General features: G+C 34.4%; 1 protein-coding gene across 1 annotated transcript; it reads left to right on the top strand.

Annotated features, from left to right (window-relative positions):
* The first annotated feature begins 213 nt into the window (after window positions 1-213).
* On the top strand, window positions 214-12,679 carry LOC128996435 (UDP-glucosyltransferase 2-like). The gene is made up of 6 exons (XM_054421762.1): window positions 214-333; window positions 5,582-5,833; window positions 8,570-9,133; window positions 10,105-10,324; window positions 10,846-11,065; window positions 12,355-12,679. Exons 1-6 carry the CDS (start codon window positions 310-312, stop codon window positions 12,641-12,643), a joined length of 1,569 nt encoding a protein of 522 aa, XP_054277737.1. The 5' UTR covers window positions 214-309; the 3' UTR covers window positions 12,644-12,679.
* Window positions 12,680-13,011: the final 332 nt, after the last annotated feature.

Below are 13,011 nucleotides of genomic sequence, written 5' to 3'. Positions count from 1 at the left end.
AAATGGCATGACTCATTTGTTGATGGGATTCGTGAAGTATTGAGAGTTTAGAATAGTTTGTCCCTCACCCCAACGGCCATGCAAACTTTTGGTTCATTACTAATGCTTTGGCCCCGTTAAATATTTGTGAACTTGAGTGGGGAGAGGATGATAAGGGGAGGTCACTATAGTACGATAGGATTTGAGTCTAACCTTCTTATTCTGTGTCGAGACACGGGTTAGTACAGGTCGAAACTATTAACCCTCGCAAACAGGCTTACGATTTTTGTTTGTTTGTGTTTATTTTTCACTGGACTGTTTGGCCACAAGATGAAACGACAGAATATAAATAAGGTAAGGCTGTTTATTTATTATTATTAATTAAATTTGTATTTCATGATTTGTTCATTTAGTATGTTATGGGGGGCTAGAACCTCGACTTCATGAAGTTAGAAATTGACTATTGTATAAAAGAGATAATAACTATTTATATACTTAAAACATAAGGCTAACGTCCCTTAGCCTTATTTCACTGTAACATCCCTGGTCCAGGCGTCCTACTTAACCGATTTTAAAGATTGAGCTGTCACTTAAAAGTTTATTATCTAGCGCACCTGCGAATAGTCATTTTAAAAACTTTACATTTATGGGCTCCGGTTTAAACTGTAAGTTGTTATTAATGTTCAATTGATGGCCTATCCACAGATTGTAAACAAGAGGCAAAACAGTTAATTTATGAACACAGGTTTCAAATACACTACCCTTTTGATAATCCTAACCCGATTGGGGTAAGTAAATAACTCTTTATAATGTAGATATATATTTAAATAATTCCTTTTGTAAGTTAGTAAATTTATTTTCCTAATAAAAGCTAACAAACTGCCACGTAAATATAACATAAATTGTTAAATACACCTTTTGACAGCGCCCAAGAATTCCTATAATGTTTTAAAGCTCTAATATGTAATTATTGTAAATAGAATTAGTAATCGTTTTGTTACTGTAGTAATTGTAATTGTAAATGTAGTTTTGTTCTGGCCTGGCTAATGCAAACTGTATTATTGCTACTTTTGCCCAATAAAATGGTTTTATTTGATCTGACTTAATACATGTTAAAATCAAACATAACCTATTAAAAGGAAGGGCATAACACTATTTGTTTTGTCTTGGAAATAACTTTTAAACCCTATTAAAATGCGCAAATTGTGCTCCGGTCTCCCCTATACATATCTTTTTTTTACACATAAGTGCAAAATACAGGAAACCTTGGGTTGAAGTTAAATCCTTTGTTAAATCTATAAACTAATTAATTTTATAAACATCAATGAACAAACTAGCGATGTATACATCAATGTAATTAGAGTAATGAATAAACCTTGGAGAGTGTATATTTAAAACATGCGACCTTTTACATTGATTACGGAAATATTGATTCTGTGACAATACAAATGAAATAGTTTGTGTCTAAAAGAGTGATACGTGTGAATATTTAGTATTTTTGATGAACGTTTCTCAAATAGGTGTACAAATATTAAATGTGAACACCAATTTAATTTATGTTAAGCAATTATACTAACTAATTTCATCAGTACTACAGATCAAGCCTATACTTCTATTCTATACTTAAGTGCAATAATAATGTCAAAGATAAAGTGATTTAATACTTGTTAACAAAAATGCTGTAAAATTTTTTACTTTAATATGGAAACATTAATTTCACATAATTATTTCAAGTAACAAATACTTTTATAAATTGAAAAAACGTTTTGAAAACTTAGAGCTGATTACGTTTGTCTAACAATAAATTAAGCTAATATAATATATTTTTAAATTCTTACAATAATTCATAATTTATCAACCGTCATTCTTTGGATTATTGTATGTATTTTTAAGACTTTTGTTTTGTTGCAACCTAATTCTAATTAATTGTTATCTATATTGTTATACATGCAATTCTTGTTAGTCGTCTACCCCTTGTCAACTATATATTGGCTTAAACCGTTGTCATTAATAAATAAATAACCTGTATTACTTTTTTGGGTATGAAGCAGTCTTAATTGATATTAATACTGCAAAGTATTTTGAACTCAATTACTTTCAATATTGATTGTAAGTTACACCATGGTACGCAGCACTATTATCCAACAGAAATACTTAGCAATCAGTTATGTCATTAGCATTTCGGATAACCTTACACTTCTTATACTGTTATCATTGGACTGTTGAGACAATGTTGGCTGATTTCCGGATGATCCTTTCACAACGACCTTTAAGTAAGACTTCATATGAAAGATAGAAAGATTATAAATAAATATGTATTTCAAATGCAATTAGCTTAGATTAATTATTTAAACTCACAACTTAACGGAGCTCATGCATTTTTTCATAGCTATGTACGTATAATGTTTGAAAGTTATTGCCTCTATTGAGTTAAAAAATATTAATTTTCTAGGAAGAACTAATATAATTAAGACGTAATTTAATTCCCTTTCGTGAAATAAAACCAAGCAGAATCATAATCGATTTGTTTAGTTTTATCGATTCATGTTCATAATAAATTTAAATTTAGTCCAAGGAACATTAAAAATTCCATTTTTTTAGTAGTGCTATCGCTAACTATACAATAACACAAATTTTGGCGTTTGAGTTAATATTTGAAGAATGAAAAAACAAATAGTTTCGTGACATTTTATTAAATTAAATGCAAAAACTGCATTTCTTGATAAAGGTACTGCCTAGTTAAATGTGTGTTTTTGGTTGTTTTACAATTATTTGTTTGTTTGCTAACTTTTGCTGCTTTTGTGAAAATCATGGTGGTGGTAAAACAGGTATTTAGGGAACGTTGGATTTAACTCACTATTTTAAGTGTAAACGAGTTATCAAAGGTAATATGAAGCGCCAATTAGAAGTACTAAGAAGGACAGTAGTCAAACTCACAACACGTAAGACATTTATCATTTAAAAACAGGTTTACCTTAAATATCTTAATCTTGATAACATATTAAAACTTCCCATGCTATTAGCCTATAGTAGCGAACCTCAAATAGGCACAATTCAATCAATATTTCTATGTAGTTTGACACATAATTTTATTCGATACTTAAGACCGTTTTTGTCAATAATTTAGCTGCGATTGTTTTTTCTAAAATACAAGTTTTGTAAGAACTCTTTGGTGTTCATCACAAAGCATCGGCAATCTTACTGATCTTGATTTCACTGATAACATTGATATACATTGATATGAATATTCTTCTGAGGTGATAAGTATATTTATTGTAAGATAAATAAAATATTATTGAATACAATTAAAACTCATTCAAGTTAAGCTGTTGGTGATATATTTATATAAGTTTTAATGGACGGATGCCAAGTCAGGGGTTAACTGATATTTAAGCACAATCAGAACTATCCGTGTTACGATTACTAGTCAGTTCAGTGGCCTGTTTCATAACGGTTTTGAAAATTTCCATAAAAAACAGGTTGAAAAAGGACGTGCACATCTTGTATAACAATGAAGGGGGTCAACGAATCAACAAGGATGACGTAATCAAATAGTGCCTTCTAGATTACCGAGGAAAGAGTTATGTGGCATTAATCATTGTAATTTAAATAACAGCAGTGAACTTATATAAATAAGCTCTTAAGTAAAACAGTTGTTGATACAAAAGGCTCCTCTTTAAAAGAGGCTTAAATAGCAATGATTTTGTTATTTATATTGCCATCTAAAAGCGATAATTTAATGTTATAAAATAATTGTTTTGAGATGAAAATCCAATTGTGAAGTTAAAATAAAATAAGCAAATGCTTATGTATGTAAGGAAAGAATTTCCCCCTTACACGATGAACCTATGTGTCCAAAGCTGTTCTACATATTTTTTTACTTAGATAAACAGTTAATTATTGTCAAACAAAAATGCACACATGGAGATAGAACTGATCATCATAGCCTCTTTTGACTATAGAATGTAAGTATTTCTTCAAATATCATCTATTCTAGAACAATAATTCTATAGAAATATGAATAGTTCTATTCTAGAACAATCTTTACACAATAATTTTCTTCGTCCCAAACAATGTACTAGATTTTTGTTTCGTTTTGTCAATCTTGATAAGCTAAGCATTCTTTAAACAACTGTTTATTATATTTAGACATGAGTAAATGTTATTGCAATCGCTCGGTCATTCATGGAGACGGTTGGTCTTTACATTGATAATCTTAAGTCTACTACGATAAGGCAGCCTTATCGTAACCTAAACTAATTCCACAAAAATACTCAAAGTGGTAAAGTAAAGTACATAAAACATTGTCGTACTTTGAAATCATTCTCAAAAGCCATTCTAGGCATTCAATGCCTTCTAGTCCGATTTCCATCTTATTAACTAAATTGGCTGGTGTCACCGTGGTATCCTTGGCTACACCGCACCATTTAAGGTTGTCATTGGGGAAGGTGGTTATATTAAATTGTTTAACACTTCACCAGTCACTGGCTTAGCAAGTCCTTGTACTAGGAGGTGCACTCAAAATTTGACACTATAACACCTGTATTCAGTGAAGAGGCTCAATCTCAAGATTTTGGATTTTTCTAATTCTCTAGAGTGTTCTTGAAAATTTTAACGCATTTATGGGTTACCATAATTATTGAGGTTTGTACAGCGCAATAGGAACTAAAGTCTGATACAACTTTGTGATAGGCCAAAAACGGCAGTTTTTTAGGATATGTTAGATTTTCAAAGTCCAGCTTTGTAGTCGGAATTTCAATGGCTTGTTACCAGCTACCCCTAGCTGGTAACAAACATCTAATAGTCATTAAAAAACCCTCTGGTACTAAGTTTATTCATTTATCTTAACGGCAAGCACTCAATTTAAAAAAAAAAACAAAACTATAAAGAAATGGCATTGCAGAGCATTCTCAGAAATCACATTTAAAAGATCATTAAAAAGACACGTGGACCTATCAATGAACCTTGTGGAAGCCTTGTTACAGTCATAAATTTAATTGAAAAATCCCTTACATTTTCAAAACACTGTTTTGAATAATTGCTGATTTAGTAACTTTTTCTTGGCCATTGAGTGTAATTAACTATTTATATACGTTTCACTTAGTTTAGAGTAATGGTCACTATGAGTTATGTAAGCTTATTGGTTTACTTTGAAGTACGTTAAACTATAAACGATATATATCCAAATACAAGTTATATCCAACTTTGTAACGTCAAACTATTTAGTTTTAAGTAGAAATATAAAAATATTAACATTGTAACACGCATGGAGAACGAACAACACTATACTTTATACTACTTTATTCTGAAATGGTGACCATATGAATGTAGGTGTGTTAAGTATGAATGGAGATGAGTGTAGGATGAGTGGTGCCAAATTGTAGTCTTGTCAGTGACTAAGGCCGACATTCCTTAGACACAGTGCCTACATTTAACATGTAGGCTTACAACACTTAACCCAACCAAGGCACTGACGAAAACCGACTCAATACATTGTTTGATACATTGTATTAGGCAAAACCCTCAACCTGAAAACCCATTAAAAAATTTTATGTAAATAACTGTAGGCAAAAATTTATCAATGTTCCTCAACTGCTTCCAGACCGTGTTGACGAGCCTGGCGTTATGCTGTTTCCTCGCTGTTACTCAAGGAGCAGAAATCCTTGCCTTTGCAGTGAGTAACAGCTACTCCCACTTCACCGTGATGGAGCCACTCTTCCTACAGTTGGCTGCGAGAGGCCATCAGATTACCGTAGTCTCCAGCTTCCCGCAGAAGAACCCTCCGCCAAACTACCACGACATTGCCGTGGGACATCTTCTCGTCCCTATCCAGAGCAACCTCTCCGTGCAGACTGTAAGTGCATTATTTGTCTTTGGACTTTAGGCTCTAAGCAGATCTCTTCCTAGACCTAGAGGTTGGGGCATTATCACTTAGAAAAAATACATTGGAGATTAGGTGGGATTTGAACCCGGGAACTTAGGGACTTAAGTCCCGCGCTCTATTGATGGACCAGATTTCACCCCTGTAAGTGCATATTATGAAGTGGGAATTTAAATTTTCAAAATATATTAAGTTTATCGCTAGTTCAGTTCCATATTCAGTCTTGTCATTATGGCACCACTCACTTTTAAAGGAAGGGGTAAAATCATTACCAAAACGGATATAAGTAGTTTTTATTCTAATAGAAAATAGTTTCGTGAGCTTCGCACAACGTGTAGTTACAATCCAATTATTTTATATCATAGTTTTAAATACTTTTGATATTCTCTTGATATAACATATCAAAGATTTGTGAATTGTTCTGTAAGTTCTTGGGTAAAAAAGTAATTTTACATGCCAGTAATTTAGAGCAATACACTTTGCGGCTCAGTTCAGCTATGTCCGTTCATTTTAGAGTCCTTGGGGTTAGCGACCATCTTGGATTATTTCAAACAGCTGTTGAAGGGTTATTTATCATCCAATATTATTTTTTCATATTACAAAGTAATTGAAATTTAAACATCTATTGCACTGTGGGGTCAGAGTTTTTCTTTGTACTTTTGTAACTGTTTTCAAGGGAGCCAATGGTGGCTTACGGCCATTTTGGTATTGCCTGCCATAAGAGAAATGTTAATTTTTGTTAACTTCAATTAGCCAATGAAGAATTATTTACCATTTAAAATATTTTGTCATATACCAAAGTGACTGTAGTTTAAATATCTAGTGCACTGTGGGATTAGAAATTTTCTTTTACTTTTGTAATTTTTTTTATGAGTTATAACGTCTAGGCTCCAATGACTCAATACTTTGGGAATGGGATGTGTATTATTCTAAATTCCGTTTCAGATAGTTTCGTCGTATCGTGGAATTCATCTGCTGGCAATGTAACAATGTAGAGCAAGTGCCAATTAGTGACTTTAGTTCAGTGACTTTTCTAAACTATTCAGACGATATCGTACTCTTAAATAATTCCACTGCTCTTTGCACTCCGTAACGATTGACATATCAGGAGACATATTAGCTTTAGAAATCTAAGAGATGTTACAACCACTACAAGGTTTAGATTACTTAACTGGGAAAGCAAAGGTCACTTGTAGTAGATACTTTAGTTTTTTTTCTGTTCAAACGTTATTATTGGAATTTTGAACTAAACATACCTAACACAGAGCAAAACATCGCTCAGTTCTGGTATTGATTTTGGGATGAATAATTGATATCTGACTTAGTATATGTTGGACGGCACTAGTATGTCCCATCCCACGCGTACGTGATATTTACAAAAGAATTTCTGTTACATATCTTGAGTTATAAAATATCACAGATACATGTTGACTAATATTATGTGTTTGTTTAGTAACTTCTTCAAATACTAAATACTTTGTTCAAATACGCAAACACTGAACAGTGCTGCATTCGAGCGTTTAATGAGTTACACCAATGAGTATCGGTAGTACAGCAATCATGACTGCATGAAGTAAAACAAGAATAATTTAAATGTCTTTCAATTAAAATGTAGCCTAATGTAAGTTTTTTTTTAGCCAACCCTGGAATCAACCCGCCATTACCAAAGTTATTAAGTTGTGCCTAGCATAACAAATGTTATAAAGAAACATTCTTATTCCTACTGTAATTTAGAGATAGTTTTAAATAAATACATGAGTCACCCTTTTCTCGTTGTTTCAAGAGTATTTGCTCATTTACTTGAGTGGAAGAGGAGGTAAAAGTAGGCCTACACAATATCAGGAATGTTATGCAGCACCCACTGATAATATAACAGAAAACTGTATGGTATGAAATCATAATTGTAACGTAATTGGACAGAAAATGATTCCATGAACTTTTAAATGCAACTGTCATAAAACATCCAAACACAAGAGATATTGTATCTGCTACGTTTTTGAAATTGTTGGCAACATAAAGTCACGCGATACCAAACCATAGAACTCATCAATCGAGAATTTGGATATTTGAGTACGATACTGTTTTAGGCTTGATTCTTTAGTTGTAAATAGTCTTTCTTCAAAATAACTATATACCACAGTTATATCGTATATTATTGCAATCATGCTTTAAATGGAAACCCCTGAAAATCTGATACAATGTTTTCTGCTCTTTCATACATAATCCTTAATTATTTATATACATTTTCTTTTTGATCATTTTTGGAGGTCGTAAAACCCGATCTGCCAACTAGCAAATTTTGGTAAATTCCATTAACAACTCAACTGATAAGATTCCCGTAATTTCATTTATTGTACTAATAGATTCAACGATCGTTGTATATGTGAATTAAATCTATTTTTAACTGTAGAATATATACAGTTTTCAAGGTTAAATTGTGTTGGTACCGAATGGGGTTTAACCAAAAGTGTAGTCCTATAATAGCCTTATGTAAAACTAGCATTGCATCTCACTCATTCATAGCTCCCAATGTATGCATGCAATCCTATGAAATTAGTACAACACCTTCACTGTAAGTAAAACCAGAAAACCTTATGTTAGGGAGTTCTTGGAAGCGTTACCACTCAAACTATACAGTTAGTTGACTCAAGATTTAACCTCAATGTACACGAAACAAATAAACGCTTACCATATTACCTTTCTGTTTAGGCCACCGAAATGGGGAAGGATTCTTTCCGCAACATGGTGGAGATCTGGGACGCAGGTACTCGAATGTGTGAGAGAGTTCTCAAGTCCGGAGAGCTTCGAGACCTCTACAACTCCACGGCACACTTCGACCTCGTCATCGCCCACACTTGGACCTATGAGTGTTTCTCTGTCTTCGCACACAAGTTCAACACACCCATCGTCTCCTTCGTGACCAGCTCGGCACTCCCATGGGTCAACCCGAGGGTAGGCAACCCCGACCACCCGGCCTTCGTCATCAACAACTTCCTGAACGTGGACGAAGACATGAATATCTACCAGAGGACGGTGAACACAGCGGCTTGGCTGTTTTCCACTGTGGGAGTCGGACCTTTGAATTACGAAAGGTCGGACGCTTTTGTGAGGAAGTATCTTGACCCAGAGGCTCCTTCCGCGGTCGAGACTATGAAGAGAACTTCTTTAGTGATGGTCAATAGTCACTTCACCCTTCTCCAGTCGAGGCCGTTCGTACCAAACTTTGTTGAAGTGGGTGGAATCCACGTGAAAGACCCAAAACCTCTACCGAAGGTAGGTTTTGTTTGTGTATTGATTGACGTTAAGTCTGTTTGTAAGATAATGTTGTCAGCTATTTAAATTCTGATTACGTTATAAAGATGTGTGGGGAAATTGTATTTGTTCATAGAAAACAGTTTTATTCAGGAAAAAAATTGATCTGCTCTTATGAAATGAAAATGTTTCTTTATTACGGCAAACTAAGGACCTCATGGTCCTTTCTTACAATTAACCTCTAATAGTAGTAATAATAATACATGTCATGAACAAAAGTAAAATTCTTCTTCTTAAGCGTATTTATTTAAAACGTATCGAGAGAATCAAGACCTTTTTTGCATTCTGAAGAGAAACCTAAACACTTCAGTCAAGAGTCCTTGGAGCCTAGACCCTCTAACTCATAAAACAAAACAAAAACTACAAAGAATATTTCTAGTCCCTCAGAGCACTAGATATTAAAATTATAATCACTTTGGTATTTTAAAAAACTATTTAAAAAAAGTAAATAACTCTCCAGTGGAAATTATACTTACTGGAAATTATACATATTGTACTTTTAAATTAAATAAATTAACATTGCTCTTATGGTGGGCAAATCCAAAATGGCCGCTGGATCCATGGACTCTCTTGGAAAACAATTTCTGATCCCACAGTATCCTAGATAATTAAAGTATCGTACTTTGGTGTTTAAACAGTATTTTTGGATGATACTTAATTCTTCAGCAGCGGTTTTAAATCGTCCAAGGACTCTAAAGTGCAAATATACACCATTATCAATGTAAAAAATAAGTCTATAAAGTTGTCACCGTGTCTTAGATATATTTTTCGGGCAAAACTTGGCCACGCAATTATTTCGTCATCTACCCATCAGATAGAATTAATGTCAGTTGGCGACGGCTACTGCTGGTACTTTAACAACATTTTTTTATGATACAACAAATAACCAGTTTTGTATATATAAAATGTCTTCTACAATTCCTTTTGCACAGGATCTGCGCAAGTTCCTGGACGCAGCAACTGAAGGAGTTGTGGTGTTCAGTCTTGGATCGATTGTCAGATCCGCTTCGATGCCTAACAGCTCTCTGAAGGCCCTCATGGATGCTTTCGCCGAACTTCCACAGAAAGTTGTGTTCAAGTTCGAGGAGGATGTCCAAGACAAACCCAGCAATGTGATGTTGAGAAGATGGCTGCCTCAGAGGGATATCTTAGGTAGGCTGATTAAAAAAGCATAAAAAAGAATGGATGATCCAAAATCAAATTTTGGTTGCAATATTGTGTGCAACGGAGCTTTAAAGTTACTGTATGTTTTGGGGGCTTATTTGGTAATTTTCCTTCCTTAGAAAAAAAAACAGCTTCATTCCAATTACAATTCTAGTTATTCCATTTCATGAGTATTTATTATGTCTCTAACTATTGGGGTGACTTCGGTCAGTTGTTAATTATACTCTTTGTATAGAAAATTAATCTTTTATGAATAATATTCAACTATAAATGGGACATTGGTAAGGTGAAGTGGCAATGTTGTACCAGTTATTATATCAAGTCAAATTGTAATGTTTTTGAGTTTTTTATGTATCACAATTTTATGTTGTTTCCAAGCTATCATCCCTGTTATGTAGGGTTGGCCTTTATTTAAAAAACACTGACCAACTATAAGTGCGTAATTTACATCCTACAAGAGTCTTTTTTTAAATGTTTGGGCAATTTTGACCATTACGTTTTGTTCTCAGAACACCCAAATGTAAAAGCCTTCATGGGACACGGTGGCCAGTCCAGTACCATAGAAGCTGTCTACACCGGCACACCCATGGTGGGGCTTCCACTCTTCTCAGACCAGTACAGCAACATTCGTTCTCTTGTGCTGCGAGGAACAGCTGTCCAGTTGGATGTTAGGCGACTTACCAAAGAGAGCGTGTCGCAAGCACTGCGTCAGGTGTTACAGGACCCTAGGTATGTTAAACACAGTAGTTTAATGTAAGCCTTACAAGAAACAAGATTCTTTTTAAATTGTGTTAGGCCAAGGCTTTTAACTTTAAGCATAGATAAACCATACTCCCATAGATATCTCATCCTTATGGATCACCCGAAGACAGTTTTATTGTTACTTCCGTCCTGTGAACTGTAGATGTCGTGTTTTGTTAACAATTTGTTTCTTGTTTTTTCAGTCATTTAAGCCCTTTTTAATCAAATAAGAATATCTAAATATCTAATCATAAACAATAACTCGTCCTCTAGTTGGGTAACCAACCAGTGAAGCACAAATCATTAAATTAACCCGAATAATGGAAACACATTTTCGTTGACTCTAGCGATCAGGGTCACCAACATAAACTAGACACTAAAAAGGAACTTAAAAACTTAATAAACTTAAACATTTACAATGGGTGGTAATTGAAGTAATTGCCACCAATACACTATCGTCTCAAATCCACTGCTTTCATTATTATTTTTAATCTGGGTACAGTTTTAACATAGGATTGAGAAGTATAGCTCTCTTGACAGTTAAAACTTGGAGACAAGCACAAACTCAGCTACTTTGTTTCAAAAAGCAGGTATCTACATGATTTTAAGGATTTTGAAGGATTTTAGAAGAGGACATAGTCCTAAAACAGTCTAAATAAGGGTTCAACACTAAGAATATCACGATCACGTAACGTAATATTTGTGTTATTAGAAACTAGCACAATAGATCGTACTATAGCTGTGGCAGTGCTGTAATTTTAATTGAAATAATTGCATTTGTTGTCCAACCAACAATTCTTCTGCTCTTCTGTTAATCTTCATTCAGATTGTATAGGGCGGTTTTATTAGAATATGTAGTGAATTTTAGTGATAACCACGTCATTGCGGTCAGACTATTCGTCCTTCGTTTAAGAGACGTATTTATGGGTTAAGCTGAGACTGAATCATTCGTCACCAAATTCTGACGCCGTTTTGAAATCTTGCTCGATCGCCCTGAAGATGGCCGACTGTAATGTGGCCGAAACGTCGGTAGTTTCTGTACAAAGCCAAGATACAAGGTCGAATCCTAGACGAAGACCAAGATTGTTTGAGTATGAGTGACGACCGTGGAAGCCTATGCATGAAGGTTTTGACACCATTGTTGGCCATTATACATTCTAAAAATAAAAAAATACCAGGTGTAGAAGCATTTGAATGAAGATAAATCTGTCAAACCATAGCTATAGATAGAGATTTTAAAGGAGTATTGAGTTTGATTACCTTCTTTTATGTTTTAGCTACAAAGAAAACGCCCGCCGGCTCTCCCAAGAGTTCCGCGACCGCCTCGCCTCCCCTTTGGACACAGCTGTCTACTGGACAGAATACGTCCTCCGCCACCGCGGTGCCCCTCGGCTGAGGTCAAGGGTCGCTGACCTCCCATGGTACAGGTTCCTGCTACTAGACGTCGCCGCAGTCCTCTCACCATTATTAGTATTAGCTTATTTTGTAGTCAAGTTCCTAGTCAAGTCCACCCTGTATTATCTCTTTAGTGTATTTGTTAGTACAAAGAAACCAAAGTATGACTGATATTTTAGGTTAGGTTTTGTAATAAAATTTATAAAATCCAAATTTTGTATTTATGTTCCGTTTTTGAAATTATTCGTGTTTTAGTAGTGGATCTATGTGAAGAGTGGTTGATGAAACGAGACACTACAACCTATATGAAACAAATGTTACAATAATTATAAATTGTGACAATACTGTTTATCCAAACTAAGAACTTATTGGCAGTGGCACTATTTAACAAAAAAATAATAATATAGGGATTCCGTGTGAAGTGGATTTAAAAGACATTCATTTCTTGATTAAAATTGGGTGGAACCACAGCCAACTTTAACTCCAGGCCGCGGTCTGGTAGAATTGGCAACGTCGCAAGTAGTGCTGTCTAGCGCCAG

The sequence above is a fragment of the Macrosteles quadrilineatus genome, unplaced genomic scaffold (genome assembly GCF_028750875.1).
Source record: "Macrosteles quadrilineatus isolate MER2022 unplaced genomic scaffold, UCM_ALF_1.0 Scaffold_6__1_contigs__length_79288215, whole genome shotgun sequence".
NCBI classification, from domain to species: Eukaryota; Metazoa; Arthropoda; class Insecta; order Hemiptera; family Cicadellidae; genus Macrosteles; species Macrosteles quadrilineatus.
The sequence above is the reverse complement of the archived record's forward strand: the minus strand, read 5'-3'. Positions and strand labels throughout refer to the sequence as shown.